Source organism: Podarcis vaucheri (assembly GCF_965113315.1).
Source record: "Podarcis vaucheri genome assembly, chromosome: 12".
NCBI lineage: Eukaryota > Metazoa > Chordata > Lepidosauria > Squamata > Lacertidae > Podarcis > Podarcis vaucheri.
The window spans coordinates 58,288,899-58,311,264 of NC_138750.1; the positions used below are offsets into that span (position 1 = coordinate 58,288,899).

Consider the following 22,366-nt stretch of genomic DNA (forward strand, 5'->3'; position numbering starts at 1 on the left):
GGTGCCCCGCAAGACGAATGCCTCGCAAGACGGAAAACTCGCTAGACGAAAGAGTTTTCCGTTTTGGAGGTGCTTCGCAAAACGAATCTCCTATGGGCTTGCTTCGCAAGACGAAAATGTCTTGCGAGTTCCTGAGGGGGTTTTTTCCTCCCCCCCCTTTTTCTAAGCCGCTAAGCCGCTTATCAGCTGATCCGATAAGCCGATAAGCCGCTAAAAGCCGCTAATAGCGCTAATCCGCTAATCCGTCAATGGGCTTGCTTCGCAAGACGAAAAAACCGCTAGACGAAGAGAATCACAGAACGGATTCTTTTCGTCTTGCGAGGCACCACTGTATTAAAAATGTGTGTATTGGGATAAATTTCCACTATCAAGCCTGATTTGTTTAATAATGAAAAATTGCAAGCTGATGCAAAACTTTGGAGAACTCGAGGACTAGAAAAATGTGAAAATGAGAGAAACCAAAACTGGAAGGTTTGTTCAGCCCTATAGCTACCCCACCCACCCACCCCCCATTTTTTTCTAAGGAGCGGGTCCTTTCCCCCATGCTCTATAATCTGGAAGAGTCAACAGCTCCTCACAGAATCACAGAACTGTAGAGTTGGAAGGGATCCCAGCTCAACCCCAGCAAAGCAGGAATCACAGCTACAGAACCCCTGAGAGGTTGTCATCCAGCCTCGGTTCAGACACCCCAGGCTGCAGCTGGAAAACAGCGCTAGGCCATGGCAAAAGAAGGAGCGCTGCTCATGGTCGGTTGCTGCTGTGAACGCTCCCTGCACTCCCTCGATAGTCTTCTTTCCATCGTGGAAGACCTCACCTTGAACATCAAGCAGAGCCACCACTTTAGTGCCTCCAGCTTCACAAGAATAGATGCCGGTGTCCCCTGGGAGAGCAGGCTTGATCTTCAGCTTGGCCACATTCCAGTCTTGCTCAATGACAATTCGCTGGCCGTCTGCATGAACCGCCTGCTCGTTCTTCATCCACGTGGCCTGCACAGGCCTGGAATACTGGCAGATGAATTCTGCTGTGCCATCTTCGTCCACGGTAATGTCCTGCATGGGACTGACCACTTCAATGGTTGGATCTGTCAACCGACACGTCAGGAGGGACATGTATTAGTGCATCCTTCGGGGAAGGTTTACGGGCGCTCATTTTGTTTAAGCACAGTGCTCTCGGTGTGAGTGAGATGCATGAAAGCGGATGAGAAGCACCACTTAGTTTGATAAGTTTTGTATTTGCTTGTGACATCAGCAACGAGCAGTATAGAAGCAGGTGAATTAGCTGTTAGGGAAGCTTTCGTGTTGTGTGTCCCTGGGACATTACAGTTATATCTCTGTAGGTGTGTTACTAGAGAGCGGGCTCACATTCTGATCTATAAAGGTAAAGGTACCCCTAACCATTAGGTTCAGTCGCGGACGACTCTGGGGTTGTGGCACTCATCTCGCTCTATAGGCCGAGGGAGCCAGCATTTGTCTGCAAACAGCTTCCGGGTCATGTGGCCAGCATGACTAAGCCACATCTGGCGAACCAGAGCAGTGCACGGAAACACCGTTTACCTTCCCGCTGGAGTGGTACCTATTTATCTACTTGCACTTGATGTGCTTTCAGACTGCTAGGTTGGCAGGAGCTGGTACAGAACAACGGGAGCTCACCCCGTTGTGGGGATTCAAACCACCGACCTTCTGATCGGCAAGCCCTAGGCTCGGTGGTATGGACCACAGCGCCACCCGCATCCCATTTTCTGATCTATAGACCTGCCCAAACCAAGACCTTTAATCCCACCCACCCAGTCATTGGGTCTGCTGTAGTTAAGGGCTGACATAGCGTGGGATTGGCAATAATGAAGCAGCGTTGACCTGAAGTGGCAACAGCCCCAAGTGGTCAGATTATACCTCCTTTGATGGCCCCCTTCGCTGATGTCTTACAAGACAATTGAGTGGGGCATAGGTAAAGGTAAAGGTACCCCTGCCCGTACGGGCCAGTCTTGACAGACTCTGGGGTTTGTGCGCCCATCTCACATCTATTGGCCGGGGGCCAGCGCTGTCCGGAGACACTTCCGGGTGGGGCATAATGTTGCCTAAAAACTGAGTCCAAGATTGAGATCAGAGTGAGGCAAGTTGTGCCCTGAGTGAGAATGATTCAGAAGTGACGCTGGAGTGAAAAACAGTCCGGGGTCCTCAGAGAAGAGGTGAGGTGACACAGACTGCACCAATTGAGAGGTCCTTGTTTTCAAATTTAAGTCCAGGCACTTGTCCATTTCCTTGCACGCTTAGAGCTAGAGCTTGGAATTGTGCAGGAATTTGGACTAAGATCCAACAGCTTACATTAATGCATGAAAACCAAACTAGAATTGTAATGTTGTGAGTTCCACAGAGGGAACCGTGCATCTCCAAATAAGCATCATTTGTGCACATGTAAGCCTGCTTATTGTTGGGAAACAGTGAATGAGAAGGAAAGAATATCCTCCTGACATCTTCTGAGAAGATCTGGCCTGGACAGAAAAGACAGGCTGATATAAAGAGAAAAGGCAAAAAGCACAGTGATAGCACTACCAGCTGAAACAAAGGAAGTGTCTGTTAAGGGCATTAATGTAAGCATGGTTAGAATTTCACTAGTACATTATTATTCCTGGTGAATGAAGCATAGTGCCATAATGGATTCTTCAAGTATTGTTCTTACTTCAAACTGGATCTATCCCTTTCTACCCATTTTTCTTGGTGAATGAAGAGTACAGTGTAACTTGAAAGGTTGATATAATAAAGGGAATTACTTTACTACTTGTTCATGCTGATTATTCTCTGAAAATATCTTGGGAAGCTGCCTATGATTTCACAGGAACGCTACGTGATTTCTGACTATAAACGAATTCCAGTGGGATTATTGAACTGAGACACACAAACGCTCAAGTTCTGCAACCTTTGGCACATTCCCTACAGGTAACAGCCATACCCTTAAGGACCAACGTGATTCATGTGCAAGAGAGAGGTGTCAACTTTTCTAGTGTTTACAGCCATAAACCTCAATGGGAGTGAAATATTTAGAACTAATAACCATAACCCTTCGTCCAGTTCCAATTTCAGCAAGAGGGGGAAATGTTTGGGGGCTCACTATGCAAACACTTATACCAGCCCCCCCCCCCAAATTTTCACCCCAGATTAAACTGGAGGGCAGCAGCAGCAGATTCAGAACATAGCTGTCAACTTTTCCCTTTTCTTGTGAGGAATCCTATTCAGAATAAGGGAATTCCCCTTAAAAAAAGGGAAACGTTGACAGCTATGATTCAGAAGTGCATCTAACTTCCAGTAGTAGTCCCTAAAAGCAAGGGCATCCGAGACACACTGTGGAATATATTGTAAACCACCCTGTGATATTAATATGAAGAGTGACATAATAATAATTTCCCCATGTTTCCAAGACTGGTAAGAAGAACAGGGTAGGTTTCATATTTTCTTATTAAGGATCATTGCCCCAGTAAGCATGGTGCACCTATTTTGGTTATATGGATGTGTCTTTCACAAGAAAATTTCTATTTCAATATGTACACTGCCAGCATTCAATCACCTCTGAAAATCTCACATTTTAATTGCCTTTCCAAGCAGTATCCTTCTGCCTAGCTGTCTACGCTATGCTTATGAGAGTCTGCAAACAACTTGGAGCTTAAAAAGGGGTTCATACTTTTCTCCTGGCCCATGGAAGGCTTTGGGGGCCAGGAGAAAAGTATGAACCCCTTTTTAAGCTCCAAGTTCTCTCTGCATGTGCATGTATGCTACACCTTATGATGAACTAGTACTGGAAAGAACACCTGCAGTGGAACATCTTGTAGGAGGCCAGCAGATAAGCTAGTAAGATGGTGCTTACTGGTTAATGCATGCCTTCCAGTAGCCATTTTGCAGAAATTTGTTAAGGGCCACCTGAAGCCAGAAGCGTAAGCAGTGTGGTTTGTGGGGCGGCCCATGGGGCAACTGCATCCAAAGCCAAAATACCTTTGATTAATAATTTAGCGGAGGATATGAGGGGACCCGCTCTGAAGGTCACAATTCCTGAATCATTGGGCCCCAGGTCCTTTAGGGTCAAAGTATACACTTTCCCATCTTGCACAGAGATTTCGTTCACGGGGCTGCTTTGAAGGGGAGATCCGTCCAGCCACCACTGTACGTTTTGCATGCCCGGGTGCGAGAGCTCGCAAGTGAAAGTGGCTGATTCGCCCGCAAAGACGTCCGTGTTCTTTAAACCAGAAACTATCTGCACTTCCTCTTCTGCGTGACAAAGTAAGAGAATGCATACCAAGGGAGAACACACGTGTAAACATACCGGCTTTTACGAAACTGAAAACACCCACCACTTAAGAGACGAACATCATTGGGGGACTTACAAACCTAGCAATCAAGATTGATACCGAAGAACATATCACAATTACACATAGACACACTCAAGGCCAATGATCAAAACTCATTTATCCTGGAGAAATGGCTACGTGTTGGCAACTCCTGCCATGCCCTCTTGTAACGTTGCCATGGGATAGTGGTCTTTAAGAACGACCTGTTGTGATTGCAACTGATCACAATCCTTAAAATACTTTGGAAACTAGGTACAACCAAGACGTTGGCGAGCTGTAATTTGGTCTAATGTTGGCATCAAAATACCATGAGCCTGTGCCAGAACTTCAAGAAAATTCAACTTGCAGGACCCTCCATCATGTTAAGACATAACAGATATGGGAATCCACCATTTTGGTAGGTACAGAGCATGCATTCATAGGACAACACCATGGCATCTATGAGATTGTAGGGATCAGTTAACATAGATGTTTAATAAAGAATCGTTCTCTTGTCACATTGACTAACTTTCTAACACTCTTCCTTGGAGGTTTTTAAGCAGAGGTTGGATGGCCATCTGTCAGGGAAGCTTTAGTTGAGATTCCTGCATTTCAGGGGGGTGGACGAGATGAGCTTTGGGGTCCCTTCCAACACTACAATTCTTTGATTCTACGACTGTATAAGGAAGCTAATCTGCCCCAACAAGACAGATGGGGTTTTGCTTTCACACAATCAAGCAATTGATACTTTTTGTCATAATATTGCACCCTGATATGCAAACAAGGCTGATGTGCCAACTCTCTTGGGTGTCGCCTTTGATAGACACGGCTTAGATACACAACAAAACCTTCTTCAGATGGTAAGAGAATGAGTGCTCAACTATTCATCCCAATGTACATTTGTAAAAATAACCTTTTGACGGTTCCTTGGAATCAAACCAGATGGTAATTGTGGGAGATGCATAAACAGTTTCTTGAAGCAAGCTGAAAAGTAGCTGTAGGAAGCTGTTAATTTCATGATGTGCATGAAATACTTAACCCTTTCTCCTTCCACTATTACCCACTCAAAATCACACTTCTCTGCAGCTTTTCATCCTGCAGGGGAAAAGGCACAGGGACCTTGTAACTTCTCTCCCACAGGTGAGAAAGCAGCCAGGGGTGGGTTGATTTTGAATGGGGAAATGGCAGGAAGCAAATGGGCTATATAGTCCCTTCTCCTCTCCCCCTTCCCCCCAAAAAAACTCCTAATCACAACCTCCAATTGCCAGGAGACCATTCACATGAGTATCATGAAGCATAAAATGATGCCTAGTAGTAAACTAAAAGGAGAGCTCTGGCTTTCTATTTGGCTTATATATGCTTGAAATGTTCTGCCAGTACAGAGTGGCAGTGACTATGCTTTCATTTCACATTGGACTATGCATGTGTCTTTCACACATACAGGTTTGTTACTCAATGAGCGAAGCATTGTGACGGAAACTTGCACATGTGAATGAGATGCCGTAGACAGAACTTTCATAGCACCTCACATTAATGCATGTCAATGAAGCTAGGACACATCCACCCGAACGGCATCAAGTGCTGAGCAGCCAGGTAGTGAGAGATAAAAGTGATGTGAATACATGTGTGAACCAGCTCTACCTCTCTTTCAAATCAGAACCAGTGAAGGCGGTGAAGGTCCTGTGTGAGTGCCTGGAGGCGGTTGGAGGATGGATGGCGGCTAACAGATTGAGGTTGAATCAGAAGACAGAAGTATTGTTTTGGGGGGACAGGAGGCGGGCAGGTGTGGAGGACTCCCTGGTCCTGAATGGGGTAACTGTGCCCCTGAAGGACCAGGTGCACAGCCTGGGAGTCATTTTGGACTCACAGCTGTCCATGGAGGCACATGCCAATTCTGTGTCCAGGGCAGCTGTTTACCAGCTCCATCTGGTATGCAGGCTGAGACCCTATCTGCCCGCAGACTGTCTTGCAAGAGTGGTGCATGCTCTAGTTATCTCCCACTTGGACTACTGCAATGTGCTCTATGTGGGGCTACCGTTGAAGGTGACCAGGAAACTACAACTAGTCCAGAATGCGGCAGCTAGACTGGTGGCTGGGAGCGGCCACTGAGACCATATAACACCAGTCTTGAAAGACCTACACTGGCTCCCAGTACGTTTCCAAGCACAATTAAAAGTGTTGGTGCTGAGCTTTAAAGCCCTAAATGGCCTCGGCCCAGTATACCTGAAGGAGCGTCTCCACCTCCATCGTTCTGCCCAGACGCTGAGGTCCAGCGCCGAGGGCCTTCTGGCAGTTCCCTCACTGCGAGAAGCCAAGTTACAGGGAACCAGGCAGAGGGCCTTCTCGGTAGTGGCACCCTCCCTGTGGAATGCCCTCCCACCAGATGTCAAAGAGAAGAACAACTACCAGACTTTTAGAAGACATCTGAAGGCAGCCCTCTTCAGGGAAGCTTTTAATGTTTAACAGACCACTGTATTTGAATACTCTGTTGGAAGCCGCCCAGAGTGGCTGGGGAAACCCAGCCAGATGGGCGGGGTATAAATAATAAATTCTAGACTCAGGGATTTAAGCAAAGCACAACCAAACCACTTTACGCAGAGAATTACAATACTGTGTTTCAGCCCATATGCTGTGGTGTTGGGTGAATGTGCTGCTCTGGAAGCAGTGTGGTTTTGCACTGCCGTATGGTACGTGTAAGTTTTGGGTTACAAAATCCAGCCGTATTATGGTGAACGCACCTTGTACATAAACGGTGCCTGTCGACAGCTCGTCTCCTGTGCTACAAGTGTAGGGGCCGCAATCTTCAGGCTCCAGATTGTGAATGATCAGCTCAATACTTGTGCCTCTCTGCTGCATCTCATACTTGGCACTAGCCTGAAGGACGATGGCTCCTTTCCTCCACTCCACAGGAGCGTCAGGTTTTGAGATCTCGCAGCGCAGGACGGCCTTTCCACCTGCTTCAGATTCCACGTTCTGCAATTCTTCTTTGAAGAGCACTGGCAGAACTGCAGGGAAGAGAGAATCAGGGCAGTGGTCTATCAAAACGGAGGGCTTGGACTGGGAAAGATCTGTGGGTGTAGATTGTGGCTTTAATTAACGTAGCATAAGAAACTCTGGCAAGATGCCCACACCAGCTTCTGTGGGCTTTGCAGTGATGCCATCTATGGCAACACTGTCAGAGATGAGATAGGTAAAGGTATATGGATATATATTTAAAAACAGGGTGTGGCATGGCCAGTTCTGGTTGTGCCCACAGGATTATGAGCATTGCCCAGCTACCACTGATTTCAAAATCCATACTAAGATCCCAGAGGTTGTCAAGACTGGGAGAAGAAGGTAAGGAATGAGGTACCTGTGGCCAAACCATTATCTAGCTTCTGGCAGTTCTGAGTTTTAATCAGAGTATGCTAAAAGGTTTCCCCAGAGTTTCATTCATATGGAAAATGAAATTGTTACACCAACCGTTAGCCACAGACATGGCAGAATTGGTCTGTAGGTGGCAGCGGAAGGTGGGAACCGGGGGGGGGGGGCAAGGGGACAGTTGCCAGCCTCCTCCCAATGAATCCCACAGAGTCCCAGTTTTCACTTATTTTTTTTCTTTCTGCTGTCCCACTTTTGGTTGTTAGTACCTTTATAAGCTCCTGCCAACCTAGCAGTTCGAAAGCACGTCCAAGTGCAAGTAGATAAATAGGTACTGCTCCGGCGGGAAGGTAAAAGGCGTTTCCGTGCGCTGCTCTGGTTCACCAGAAGCAGCTTAGTCATGCTGGCCACATGACCCGGAAGCTGTTTGCGGACAAATGCTGGCTCCCTTGGCTTATAGAGTGAGATGAGCGCCGCAACCCCAGTGTTGGTCACGACTGGACCTAATGCTCAGGGGTCCCTTTACCTTTACAAGAGTTTTCCTGCTTGTTTTTTCCTGATTTTACATTGTAGGTTTTGTATGTTCTTTTTCTCAGGGTCTCTCTCTCTCTCTATATATATATATAGCATTTGTAGAACCTGGGATATGAGGCAACATGTACAGGCACTATTCTTACCATTTTTCTGTGAGCCAGTAGCCTGCTCCCTGCAGGATATGCTCCCACTGTAGGTCTCCTACCAGTCCAAGGACTGGGAACGAGTCCAAGCTTATCCTACCTTTGACTTTCACTGTGGCTGTTGTCTGTTGGTCTCCTGAATTGCAGGTGTATTCCCCAGCATCCTGAGTTTCCACATCATAGATGAGGAGCTCTGCAAAGTTCCCTTCCTGCCTGAGCTCATACTTGTCGCTTGACTGCAGCACCACTTTCCCTTTCTTCCAGGCCACCGGGGCCAAAGGCTTGGACAGCTCACAGCGCAAAGACACTGTGTTCCCCGTCTCAACCTCTTTGTTTTGGAGACCACGTTTGAAAAGGACAGGGAGAGCTGGAAGGCAATGCACACACTAAAGAGAACTCGTATCTGAGAGTCATTATGATCAAAATACTCTTCCTTAATCATGCCTCCTTCTGGCTCAGAATAGGAATAGCAGTCGAGTTTCATTTTTTTAAAAAATGATTTGTTGATGTATTTCTGTTTTTAATGGGACACGGGTGGCGCTGTGGGTTAAACCACAGAGCCTAGGACTTGCCAATCAGAAGGTTGGCGGTTCGAATCCTGCAATGAGGTGAGCTCCCATTGCTTGGTCCCTGCTCCTGCCCACCTAGCAGTTCAAAATCACGTCAAAGTGCAAGTAGATAAATAGGTACTGCTCCGGCGGGAAGGTAAACGGCGTTTCCGTGCGCTGCTCTGGTTCGCCAGAAGCGGGTTAGTCATGCTGGCCACATGACCCAGAAGCTGTATGCCGGCTCCCTCGGCCAATAAACCGAGATGAGCGCCGCAACCCCAGAGTCGGTCATGACTGGACCTAATGGTCAGGGGTCCCTTTACCTTTACCTTCTGTTTTTAATAGCATTTGCCATAGCTGTTCTTAGTTTATATAAGTGATGGCTTTTGGAGCTGCCTAGAAAACGTATCTCATGGGGCAAGCTATATAAATGCAATATAGGGATAAATAAATGCCCCGATTGCACTAACACTTTGAGATTCAAAAGGGGTGAGTGCTCAGTCAAGAACCCTTGGGCCAAATGCTCTCAACACCCCTAAAGCCCTACTACACATAAGTACAAAACATAACAGTTGCTCTCTTTCCTCCCATCTCTGTAAAAGACTAGCTTAAAGGGAAAAGCTGTCTGGAGCAACCTCCAAAAGTGGTGATGCCACCCAAAAAATTGTCTAAGCTGAAATTTTATGCCGGTCTGGGGATTCTTTTGTGGAGTTTGGAACTAACAGGGTTAAAACTCACTGGTGTCCTGTATCTGGATCTGGGAGGAGCTGGGAGGAGCTACATGCCGAGAAGTGCGTCACAGGATGTTGTTCTGACGCTCTTCAGATCTGTCTCTGCAACGGACAGAGAAGCAGCCCAACTTAGAGGCTGCTGGGCGAGTGCCTTTGGAAAAGCACAAAAACATGCCGGAATGTTCCGATGGTGTCTGACTAATTTATTGCTCTGTAAATAAAGCTACTAGAGATTAGAACGGACCGTCTCTGGACCTGATTTATCCCTATTCTCACACAGAAGCAGGACCGCTGCCGCTACTCTGCTATCTTGCCAGGTCATTTTTCCCCAGCAGAGTTCTCACAGGGAAGAGTGACTGGACGGCAATTTATCTTCACTCTAAGAGGTTATGGATGATCCGCGTCTCCTGATAAGTGTGAGAAGGGAGGAAGGCTGCCAGCTTTGAGTTGCTGTGATCTCCTGCCAGGAAGGGCAGTGAGGAATGCTGGTGATCGGAGCCAAGAGCCAAGAGAGACGGCTGCTTCGGAGGAGGTCCAGCTTGATGGCAAACGTGTGAGTACGCTTGTGAGAAGCTCTGGGGGGAGGAGATGGCTGTTGCTCAGGCACAGCAGGGCCATGAAAGCTTCAACATCCCCTTCGAAAGGCTGCATGGGGCCAATTGGGAGGCCTGGAGTAAGAGCATGCACCGCTGGCTGGCAGAGAGGAAGCTGTGGGACTGCACCCAGGCCGATCCAGTCCATGCCCAGTCCAGTGAGAGGTCTGCAGAAGCTTCTGAAGCAGACGTGGCTGCTCTGGAGAGAGAGCAAAGGGTGCTAGCCATTTTAAGGGCCAGCGTTGATATTTGGCTGTTGCCAAAGCTCCAAGGGAGGAAGCCCTGGGTCGCGTGGCAGGCACTGAAGATGGCATGTCAGGCCTTAGTGGGAGCCACACCAGAGGGGGCTGAGAGTTGCCCAGAAAAAGCCCAAAGTTCAGAGGGGGCTGGAGCTGTTTTGGGAAGCTGTGTCCATGCTTCACCACATCTGTGTGATGGACTGTGTGCTGGAGAGAGGCTGAGAGCTGGGAAGAGGAACGCAGTTGCAGGCTGTTCCTTAGGCAGCAGAGCACCCAAGAGTGGGGGTGCAAGCCGATCCAAGAGCTCTGCGAAAGCCAAAGTCTCCAAGAGTTGTTTGTGCTTTGTGGCGTCGTCCAACAGCGCTGGGAAGCATCCGCTAGAGGCCCAGGCTGCCAAGGACACCAGCTGGCGTGGAATGTCAACAAAGCAGGTTCCCAGGGCCGGTGCTCAGCAGAGGCGTGAGAAAGCTGCAGGCCAGGAGGAAGACAAGGTGCCTTATCACCTCACAGCTGCATTCGTCTCCCTGGGAAGCAGTGAAAGCCCCAGTCGGGGGAAGGCTGTGGCCATGGCAACCAGGAAGGGCACTGACAGTGGGGGTGCAACCAACGCCATGGCATCTTTGGAAAACAGCCAGAGAGACACCTTTTCTCTGATCATCGATTCAGAAGCTTCGCATTGCCTCGTTAACTCCAGAGAGCTCCTGAGGAACTGCAAGACAGTTAAAACTGCACGCTCTGTCATTTTAGCAGATGGGTCAAAAAGACCACTGACTGAATCTGGGTCTTTGTTTTGCTCTTTTCTAGGTTGTGAAGTGCCAGCTTATTACGTCCCAGAACTCGCCCATTCTCTTTTGAGTGTGTCAGCATTATTGGCTATTGGAATTGATGTCATATTCTCTAACAATTTGTGCTCTTTTTACAGGGATGGGAAGAAGATCTACAGTGTTGAGAGGAAAGACAGGCTCTTTCTGGTGGAGCTGCCCATTGAAAATGGGGCTGGTGGGAAAATGGGGCTGGTGGAAAATGTGGCTAGTGGAGAGTCCATTGATGATGCCCAAGTGCAGTGTGCTAATGTCCCACCACACAATGATTGTATCCATCTGTGGCACAGGAAATTTGGGCACGCAGCGTGGTCGTATGTGCGTAAAGCTGCAGAGAACACAATTGGGTGTAGGTTTAAGGCATGTGACAAATTCCTAGATTGTCAAGCCTGTAAGCAATCAAAGGTCACAACATGCACATACCCCAGGTCAGAGAGAAGGACCAGCAAACCTTTTGAACTGGTCCATGCAGATTTGTCAGGGCCCATGCCAACACCTTCTTTAGCTGGGTCTAAATGGATTCTGATTCTGATTGATGATTTTTCGAGACACACCTGGCTGTTTACGCTTAGATGCAAATCAGAAGCAGCTGCACTGATCAGGGATTGGATCACAGCGGTAGAGCTGCGTTTCTCTACCAGGGTGATTTCCTTTCAATCTGATCGCGGGGGGGAATTCACAGGTTCTGCGCTGCAATCGTTTTTCAGGCAGAAAGGTATCAGTCATCGTTTGACTGCCCCCTACTCTCCGCAACAGAACGGGTTGGCGGAGAGGAAGTTTTGCACTTTACAGGAATCAGCGCATGCTATGTTGGCAGACTCGGGATTGCCACAGCGTTTTTGGGCTGAAAGTTATAAGACAGCATGCTTTGTGCAGAACAGGGTGTTCAATTCAAGTGTAGGAGACACACCGTACTTTCTGCTTCATGGAAAGAAACCGAAGGTGGACTTTCTGCACGTTTTTGGTTCACAGGCTTGGGTTTTGGTTCCAAAGGCCATGCGCAGAAAGGGTGAGCCAAGGTCTAGGAAGATGATCTTTGTAGGCTATGAGCCGGGTTCAAAGGCGTGGCGTTTCGCATACCCTGCTGGCGACCAGTCTAAGCTGCTTATTAGCGGCAGTGCTGAGTTTTGCGAGCAGAGTGGGTGGAAACGTCTTCACGGAAACCCAGATGTTCTGTTAGACTCAGGTGATGAGGAGGAGGAGGACGAGGCTGAACCTGTTGCTGAGGCGCACGGTCAACAGCCACAGAGTCCAGAGCAGGGATCTCCAAGGCAGAGGCCTCAAACCTCTCCAAAAGGGAGTCCCGAGACCCCTTCACAGATCTCTGTCAAGTCTGAGCCGAGGAGTGAACCATCCTCGCCAGCAGAACCAGCTGTACGCCCGAAACGGTGCAGCAGGTCAGAGGGGGAGGTTTCTGACACAGGAGATGGTAGGGCTGATCCAGGTGAATCAGGCGCAGGTCCAGAATTCACGCTGAGGAGGTCAGCTAGGTCAACCAAGGGTAAGCCTCCTGAAAGGTATGAAGCCACTAGTGTTTGGGTTGGTGTGGCTAGGTGTGAGCCTGAATCCTTTGAGGATGTTCAAAAGTTGCCTCAGGAAGAAGCTAGCAAATGGCGTGAGGCGATGCAGAAGGAAATGAACTCAATGGAGTCTCTTGGTGTGTTCTCACTAACTCAGCTGCCGGCTAACCAGCGAGCTGTTAGTTGTAGGTGGATTTACCGCTTGAAACCCACAGAAACGGGAGAACCACAGTACAAAGCGAGATTAGTGGCACGTGGATTCACACAGAAAAAGGGTGTCCACTTCACAGAGGTTTATTCGCCAACCTCAAGAGCGGAGACTTTGAGAATGTTTTTGGCGATAGCAGCACAGAGAGGTTGGAAGGTGAACCATTTTGATGTAGATGTTGCCTACCTAAATTCAGATCTCCAGGAGGAGTTGTACATGCTTCCTCCTCCAGGGTTTGAAGTCAGTGAGCAAGGAGTCGTGTGGCGGTTGCACAAATCCATCTATGGATTACGCCAATCTGCCAGGAATTGGAATATGTGCCTACATGAAGCCTTAGAGGAGCTAGGTTTTAAGAGGTCTGTTGCAGACAGTTGCCTGTACCTGAAGAGGTCAGGAGAGACACAGGAAGTGATTCTTGTCTTTGTTGATGATATCTTAATGATGGCACAGACTAGTGAACAGGTGAAGAAGTTTGCTAGGGAGCTTGGAAAGCGGTTCAAGCTGAAGCAGCTTGGGGATGTCAAATCCTACTTAGGTGTTCAAATAGCGAAGACTGAGGATGGTAGCTTTTTGCTTAGCCAGAAAGGTAAGATTGAACAGTTGCTTGAGAAGTTCAGGATGTCTGATTGTGCAGGTGCCAGGTCACCCATGGAAGCTGGATACGTAAAGGAATTTCAGCAAGTAGAACGCGCTGCGTTCGAAAATACTGAAGTGTTTCAGTCAGCCCTAGGGAGTTTGTTGTACTTGTCTCAGTGGAGCAGACCAGACATTGCGTTTGCTGTCAATCTGCTCAGCAGAGAGGCATCAAACCCCAGTGTGCAAGCCTGGAATGGCATCAAGAGGGTTCTGAGGTATTTGCAGGAAACCAAAGACTTTTGTCTTAGGTTGCCAGCTCAAGGAGAAGTGAAGCTGACTTGCTTTGTGGATTCGGATTGGGCTAACTCTGAAGATCGCAAATCAGTGTCAGGGCTAGTGGTGAAGTTTGGGGACTCAGTAGTTGGGTGGAGGTCCCGGAAGCAAAGTCTCATAGCGCTTTCATCTACTGAAGCCGAGTTCAGTGCGCTATCAGATGCTTGCAGAGAGCTGGAGTTCTATGTGTGTTTGGTCAAGGAAATCTGTGGAGAGAATTGTCTACCCGTTGTGGTGCATGAAGACAATCAACCTTGCCTCAAATTGGCTGAGACGGGGCAATTCAAGGCGAGGACCAAACATTTGGACATACGTTTCCGGAATGTATGTCAGAGCGTTCATGAGGGGCTAGTTGCTCTGAAATACTGTCCCTCAACAAAGAACCTCGCTGATGGTTTCACAAAACCATTAACCTTCCAGAAGCACGAGGAGTTCTGTGAGGGTCTGTGTATGGGGAAAGCATTGTTGACTGTTGTCTCCAGATGCAGGACAAGAGGGGGTGTGGAGTTTGGAACTAACAGGGTTAAAACTCACTGGTGTCCTGTATCTGGATCTGGGAGGAGCTGGGAGGAGCTACATGCCGAGAAGTGCGTCACAGGATGTTGTTCTGACGCTCTTCAGATCTGTCTCTGCAACGGACAGAGAAGCAGCCCAACTTAGAGGCTGCTGGGCGAGTGCCTTTGGAAAAGCACAAAAACATGCCGGAATGTTCCGATGGTGTCTGACTAATTTATTGCTCTGTAAATAAAGCTACTAGAGATTAGAACGGACCGTCTCTGGACCTGATTTATCCCTATTCTCACACGGAAGCAGGACCACTGCCGCTACTCTGCTATCTTGCCAGGTCATTTTTCCCCAGCAGAGTTCTCACAGGGAAGAGTGACTGGACGGCAATTTATCTTCACTCTAAGATCTTTCCCAGGCAAAGCACCTGCAGGCTTTCAGAAGAAGCCTAAAGTGTTGTTGTAAGATTAGAATAAAATTCTGGGGAGAGACCTGAACATTGCTCAGTTGCAGCCAGATTGCGATTGAGGCAAAATTTGCTATGAATTTTGTGGTTTGTCTGCAGGCAAGACATCTGAGGAACTTCAAGGGAAATCATAAAGGGTTTGGTGAGCCCAGAGTCCAGGCATAAAAGTTACTGTAATCATTTTCAGTAGTGCTTTCCTGTGTGCAATATACTTCACAATTATTATTTTCATTTCTCCCAGCAACCTGAGGACAACTTCACACGTTTATGCTGTTACACTGAAGCAGAGGTGGGCAACCTCTGGCCCATGGGTTAATTTTTGCCCGCCAGGGGTTCCAGTTTGGCTCATGAGACCAGATTCTCAGCTGATGGGAAGGATATGGGGTCCAATCCTGTGCTAGCTGCATGCAACAGTTCCCCATAGGGAACTGGCGCACACAGTCAACGCAGAAGAATTCAGGCCCCCATCATCATCTCAGTTTGGCAAGATTCAATACAGAGATATTATATCTTTATTGTAATTGTCTCATGCAGAACAATGAAATTGAAAAACTACATAAAACATTCAAAACCCCCTAAAAACTCTGAAACCCCATTTTAAAATACACTACAGTGGTGCCTCGCAAGACGAAAAGAATCCGTTCCGCGAGTCTCTTCGTCTTGCGTTTTTTTCATCTTGCGAAGGAAGCCCATTAGCGGCTTAGCAGATTAGCGCTATTAGCGGCTTAGCGGATCAGCTGTTAAGCGGCTTAGCGGATCAGCTGTTAAGCGGCTTAGGATCAGCTGATAAGTGGCTTAGCGGCTTGGGGAAAAGGGGGGAGGAAAAAACCCCCGAAGGAACTCGCAAGACATTTTCGTCTTGTGAAGCAAGCCCATAGGAAATTCGTTTTGCGAAGCACCTCCAAAACGGAAAACCCTTTCGTCTAGCGGGTTTTCCGTCTTGCGAGGCATTCGTCTTGCGGGACACCACTGTATACTATAGAGACCCCTTATGCTACGTTTAGAACCAGAATTGCATTTGCGTAGAAACTGTTTCTCAGACAGCTAGTCCTGGCCTTTATAACCCTATACCTTCTTCCAGAAGGCAGAAGCTGAAATAGATAATTTCCAGGGTGCGTACTACTATCCTGCACTATCTCTGCCGCTTTCTTATGGCACCTGGAAGCGTAGATTTGATCCAAGGTGGGAAGAGTGCACCCAATTATTCTCTCTGCAGTCTTTACCACCCTGGACAGCATTGTTTTCCCCCCTGGCTGTGCAGCTCCCAAACCACACACACAGTGGTTTGGGAGCTGCACGGCCAGGGAAAAGAAAAAAACCCCCCCAATGCTGTCCAGGGTTGTAAAGACCGCAGAGAAAATAATTGGGTGCACTTATCCCTGATCAGGAAAGGTTTTGTACTGTACTCACTGCTGTAACAAAACTTAGCTTTTTCAGGGAGTTCAGGCCAAACTCCTTCCTGGTGGCAAAAGGATTTTCACTGAACCCCCTTTAAAAATCAAGTCTTCTTCCCCACATTGCTGTAAGCTGCTTCAGAAATGAGATGCTTCAGGACTCCAGCGCACTAAATCACCTGATGCCATTTTGTCCTCAGATGATTGACAGTTGGACAGTCCCACCCATCTGTTAAATTTGGCCCAATCCTAATAAAGATCTGCTCCATGGAGCAAAAAAAGGTTCCCCACGCCTGTTAGTCATAAACTCCAAAGAGAGGTTCTCACCTTTAACCTTTAATCTAGCTGTGGTCTTCCTGTCGGCTGTACTACAGCTGTATTCTCCTGAATCTTCAGGGACCGCGGTACGGATGATCAAACTGTGGGCAGTTCCTTCTACTTTAATTTCAATCTTCTGGCTGGGCTGGACTGTGGACGAACCCTTCTTCCATTCCACATGGACATTGGGTTTGGATAGGTCACAGCGGAAGATAGCTGTGGCGTTCTCATCTACTTCCATATTCTCCAGCTGCTTTATGAAGATTACTGGAGCAGCTGTACAGAGGGGAAAACAAAGCCTTTGCTGGAATGGTATGTATATACGTGTGTGTGTGTGTGTGTGTGTGTGTGTGTGTGTGTATACACACAAACAAATACAATTTGAACCCATGTTTCATTCTTAATGCAGCCTCAGAGTGAGGAACAGCATTGAAATACAATAAAACAATATTTGTTTAAATGCAACTTAAGCCAGTAAGATACTAATATAACCACTTCAGCTAAACAAGGGGTACCACTTTAGTCAAATGCTTGGATGAATAATCATGCTTTTACCTGGTGTCAAAATTCCATTACCATAGATACCAATGGTGCCTGATAAGGGTGGTCATTCGAAAGTACGGGTGCCATTATTGAGAATGTCCCGCCAGCGGTTATCACATACCATTATTTCAGTGAACTGTGACACAGTGAGAAGGGCTTCATCCCCCGATGGGCTGCTTAATTGTTCAGCAAGCATAAAACATTAATTACTTTTGAACTATTCCCGGGGGGGGGGGATTTTTTCTGCAAAAAATAATAGAGGACTCACACTGACCAACATCTAATTAGGACATCTTTCCTGGCTGTAAAACCTTTTATCTAATCAATCCCCTGTGGGTGCTGTAATGATTATTTTGTTTGGTTGTGTTGTTTTGTACATATTTTTAAAACAGAGAGATTTGGGAAATAAATATATTTATTTCCCAAATTTCTCTATTTGTAAAATAACGTATTTTTTTCCGGGTATAACACCCCCCCCCATGTATAAGATAACCCCTATTTTTTAAAACCCAAAATTAAGAAAATAAGTTGTTTAGCTTTTGGGGGGGCAGTTCCCCTCTCTGCATTCACTATCCATGTATAAGACGACACCCAATTTTTGTCTAATTTTTTTAGCAAAAAGCATTGTCTTATACACAGAAAAATACGGTATGTACAAAACAATGCAACTAAATACACACACACACACAATAATCATTAAAATAATTCTTAAAAAACGTGACTACCCACAGAGGTTTCATTAGATAAAATCATTATAGTAGCCTCACTTAAGCACCTTAAGGACCTTGCATCGCTGCTTCTCACCCCCAATATTCACCTCAAAGGAACCCCAGGGTTTGCACTTAGAATACAGAGATCTGTGATTTGAGTAGACAAGCACATTTTTTTATCAACAGAGCTAAGTTTCTTCTGACAGACACAACAGGGTATTGCAGGATCCAGATTATTTTGACAGAAGGGAGAGCTCTCCCTCTAAAGGACTGGCTTACTTGTGTTTCTCAATTTGCTGGGCCTCATTTACAGAAAAATGGTGGACCAGTTTGAGGGTCAATAACATAGATCCCCCTACAAAGAGTTAGCTCACTTACGCTGCACGGTCAGCTGGGCCTCAGAAGAATTCTGTCCCACTTTGAAAGTGACGGAGCCGGAGTCTTCGAGTGTCACCTTCCGGAGGGTGAGCGTGTGAACTTTCCCTAGAACCTCAATCTCATTCATTTCATTGGACTGGAGAGGCACCCCGCTCAGACTCCATTCCACGTCCTTTGCCTTCTCCCGAGAGACCTTGCACTGGAACACGGCATCTTCGTTTTCATACAAGGTGATATCTTTCAGTGCCTCCACTATGGTGGCTGGCGCTTCTAAAATTAAAGCAGAAAGATTTATTTTTCCCCCAGTTCCTTTTTTCTTTCCATATCTCTTGCTACACTATTCACAAGCACCTGTTAAATGTGGTCTCTAATATTCATCAGCTGCAGGAAACAGATGAATAACCACAACTTGGCTGTTTAGTGCACCCCTTTGCCATTAAAACTGAAAAAAGAACCCATGGAAACAATAGGAATGGGTGAATCTGTCTATTTCATTATCACTTTCTCATTTTTCTTGAAAAGTAGGTGGGTTCCCGTGAGGCAAGACACAGCAAGAACATTTATTAAACTACATAACTGGGAAACAGGCGGAAAGCAACTGCTTATATATATTCCTGAAAGCCTGGGCCACTCCCACTCCCAACATGATTGGCTATCTAAACTTCCAAGCTGCGAATCACGACTCAGAGTTCAAGGGCCAATGGCAGAGGCCCAAATCCTGAAATATTCTGTGACTGGACATCATGTATCGAATCAGAACACAGAAGCTCAGAATCCTTAGTCCAGACTCAAACTCAGGCACTGACCACTGAATACATAACATTTCCCATCTTAAGTTCAGTTCCCCTCATTAGTTTGTGCTTTTTAAAAAGGTTCTTGTGAAAATAAAGCAGCATTTTAATGTGAATTTATCCTAATAGATACATTTTGTATGCAATTTTGCTTGCTTTACATGTATCAAAGCCATTTCACAAATGTAATCAAATTTTGCATGTTATTTTCAGCATGCTTGACCCTAGTAGATGTATTTTTGAACAAATTACATGGCTGGGGAACGGCACTGCCAAATTAAGAGTATGCATTTTAAAGAATGAAGTGTTCCAGTTCGCATATTGTTTCGGAAAGTGAGAATTAGTTAAGTCTGCCTTTAAATGTAAACTGAATTGAGCTTCTCCCCCACCTCTATTTTGTTATAATGCCTTGTTCGTCTTTTCCCTTTTCGATTTTATGTTACGCTCTGTGTCTCTAAAGTTTTGTAAGCTACTAAGAGGCTTTTTGCATAGCAAGCAACCAATATTAATATAATAATAATAATTTTTTATTTATACCCCGCCCATCTGGCTGGGTTTCCCCAGCCACTCTGGGCGGCTTTCAACAGAATATTAAAATACAATAGTCTATTAAACATTAAAAACTTCTCTAAATAGGGTTGCCTTCAGATGTCTTCTAAAAGTCTGACAGGGCTGGTGTCACTACCAAGAAGGCACTACAGAGATAAGTCAGCAAGTGACGAATAAGTCATCATCTCTCAGGAGACTAAGAGGAGATATGAGAGCCATCTTCAAATATCTCAAGGGCTGTCTCATGGAAGATGGAGCAAGCTTGTTTTCTCCTGCTCTGGAGGGATAGGACTGGAACCAATGGATTCAAGTTACAAGAAAGTTACTAAACATCGGGGGGGGGAATTCTGACAGTAAGAACTCTTTGAGAGTGGTTCGGTCTCCCTCAGAAGGTGGTGGACTCTCCTTCCTTGGAGGTTTTGAAGCAGAGGTTGGATGGCCACCTGTCATGGTCGCTTCAGCTGAGATTCCTCCATTGCAGAGGGTTGGAACTAAATGACCCTTCAGGTCCCTTCCAGCGATTCTATGATTCTATGATATGATATGATATGATAGCCATGTTCAAATATATAAAAGGATATCACATAGAGGAGGGAGAAAGGTTGTTTTCTGCTGCTCCAGAGAAGCGGACACGGAGCAATGGATCCAAACTACAAGAAAGAAGATTCCACCTAAACATTAGGAAGAACTTCCTGACAGTAAGAGCTGTTTGACAGTGGAATTTGCTGCCAAGGAGTGTGGTGGAGTCCCCTACTTTGGAGGTCTTTAAGCAGAGGCTTGACAACCATATGTCAGGAGTGCTCTGATGGTGTTTCCTGCTTGGCAGGGGGTTGGACTCGATGGCCCTTGTGGTCTCTTCCAACTCTATGATTCTATGATTCTATGATTCTCCAAAAGAACGTCTGAGGCCTTACCGTTCACCAGCAGTGAAGCAGTGGTCTCCTGGTCTCCCGTGTCACAGCTGTATACTCCCGCATCATCTTCAGTCAGCTCAGAAACAATCAGCTCCACCACAGTGCCTACTTGCTTCATGGTGTATTTGCCACTGGACCTCAGGAGGGACCTATCCTTTTTCCACTTCACAGGTGCGCCACCTTTCGAGATCTCGCAGCGCAAGGTGACCGTGCCGCCCTCTACTGCCTCCTGATCCTCAAGCAGGTTAACGAAAAGTACTGGCAAAGCTATAAAAGGACAGAAATGGGAAAGGCAGAGAAAATGATGCAGAGTGGTTGATAACAGTAACCAAAGGCGCCTCAAAAGTAACACAATTATGGCAGCTAAACTTTGTTACCTGTGTCATTATTTTTGTTTTTTATATATATAGATGAAATTGTTTTTGCACTACAAATTACAATCATGAGCAAATTAATGGGGGGCTCCATGTGGATATATTTAATGTCCCAGGCCAAGGGGAGTAGATTGCGTAACACTTTGGTAGTTTTTTGCCTTATGTGTGGAAGTGGTTGTTCCGACTTCACCAGCCCATAGTTTGTTCACGGAACATTAATAATAATATAATGTTGTTGTGTTGTTGTTGTTTAGTCATTTAGTCGTGTCCGACTCTTCGTGACCCCATGGACCAGAGCACGCCAGGCACTCCTGTCTTCCACTGCCTCCCGCAATAATTTAATTTATTAAATGATAATGATTTATTATTTAATAAATTATATTTATTTATTATTTATACCCCGCCCAACTGGCTGGGTTCCCCCAGCCACTCTGGGCAGCTCCCAACAGAACACTAAAATACAATAACCTATTAAACATTAAAAGCTTTCCTAAACAGGGCTGCTTTCAGATGTCTTCTAAAAGTCTGGTAGTTGTTCTTCTCTTTGACATCTGGTGGGAGGGTGTTCCACAGGGTGGGTGCCGCTACCTAGAAGGCCCTCTGCCTGGTTCCCTGTAACTTGGCCTCTCACAGCGAGGGAACTGCCAAAAGGCCCTCAGCGCTGGACCTCAGTGTCCGGGCAGAATGATGGGGGAGGAGACGCTCCTTCAGATATACTGGACTGAGGCCATTTAGGGCTTTAAAAATCAGCACCAACACTTTGAATTGTGCTCGGAAACGTACTGGGAGCCAGTGTAGGTCTTTCAAGACCGGTGTTATGTGGTCTCGGCGGCCGCTCCCAGTCACCAGTCTGGCTGCCGCATTCTGGATTAGTTGTGGTTTCCGGGTCACCTTCAAAGGTAGCCTCACATAGAGCGCATTGCAGTAGTCCAAGTAAGAGATAACTAGATTAATTAATGTTGGGGAGTAGGGACAGAGTTACACGAGACAGTAGAGGCACAGACCATGTGTGTTGGAATGTACTAGTCAAAATTAAGTTCCACTGATATCACTGAACTTAACTCTCCCACTTGGGGCCAGTGGGACAGAGATGGCTTAAGAGTTTGATTGGGTTGTATCCAGCAGATGGAGACCCTGCACTTTTATGAGGAAGTATCTGCTTATTAGGGACGTGGGTGGCGCTGTGGGTTAAGCCACAGAGCCTAGGACTTGCCAATCAGAAGGTCAGCGGTTTGAATCCCCGCAACGGGGTGAGTGCTCCCGTTGCTCGGTCCCTGCTCCTGCCAACCTAGCAGTTCGAAAGCACGTCAAAGTGCAAGTAGATAAATAGGTACCACTCCGGCGGGAGGGTAAACGGCGTTTCCGTGCGCTGCTCTGGTTCGCCAGAAGCGGCTTAGTCATGCTGGCCACATGACCCGGAAGCTGTACGCCGGCTCCCTCGGCCAGTAAAGTGAGATGAGTGCCGCAACCCCAGAGTCGTCCGCGACTGGACCTAATGGTCAGGGGT

The 22,366-nt window shown here is 46.8% G+C and overlaps 1 protein-coding gene across 27 annotated transcripts in view; it reads right to left on the minus strand.

The window, feature by feature from the left end:
* OBSCN (obscurin, cytoskeletal calmodulin and titin-interacting RhoGEF) overlaps nucleotides 1-22,366 on the minus strand; it is a 286,978-nt gene that overhangs the window by 134,921 nt on the left and 129,691 nt on the right. For 25 of the 27 annotated variants that reach the window (XM_082192063.1, XM_082192069.1, XM_082192064.1 and 22 more), the window contains 7 exons: nucleotides 20,486-20,752; nucleotides 18,232-18,501; nucleotides 16,610-16,876; nucleotides 8,450-8,716; nucleotides 7,051-7,317; nucleotides 3,981-4,253; nucleotides 815-1,081 (listed from right to left, as the gene is read on the minus strand). In XM_082192063.1, the coding sequence (XP_082048189.1) occupies nucleotides 815-1,081; nucleotides 3,981-4,253; nucleotides 7,051-7,317; nucleotides 8,450-8,716; nucleotides 16,610-16,876; nucleotides 18,232-18,501; nucleotides 20,486-20,752 (1,878 nt within the window). The remainder of the gene's footprint in view (nucleotides 1-814; nucleotides 1,082-3,980; nucleotides 4,254-7,050; nucleotides 7,318-8,449; nucleotides 8,717-16,609; nucleotides 16,877-18,231; nucleotides 18,502-20,485; nucleotides 20,753-22,366) is intronic. The other 2 variants (XM_082192081.1, XM_082192062.1) reach the window with 2 other exon arrangements.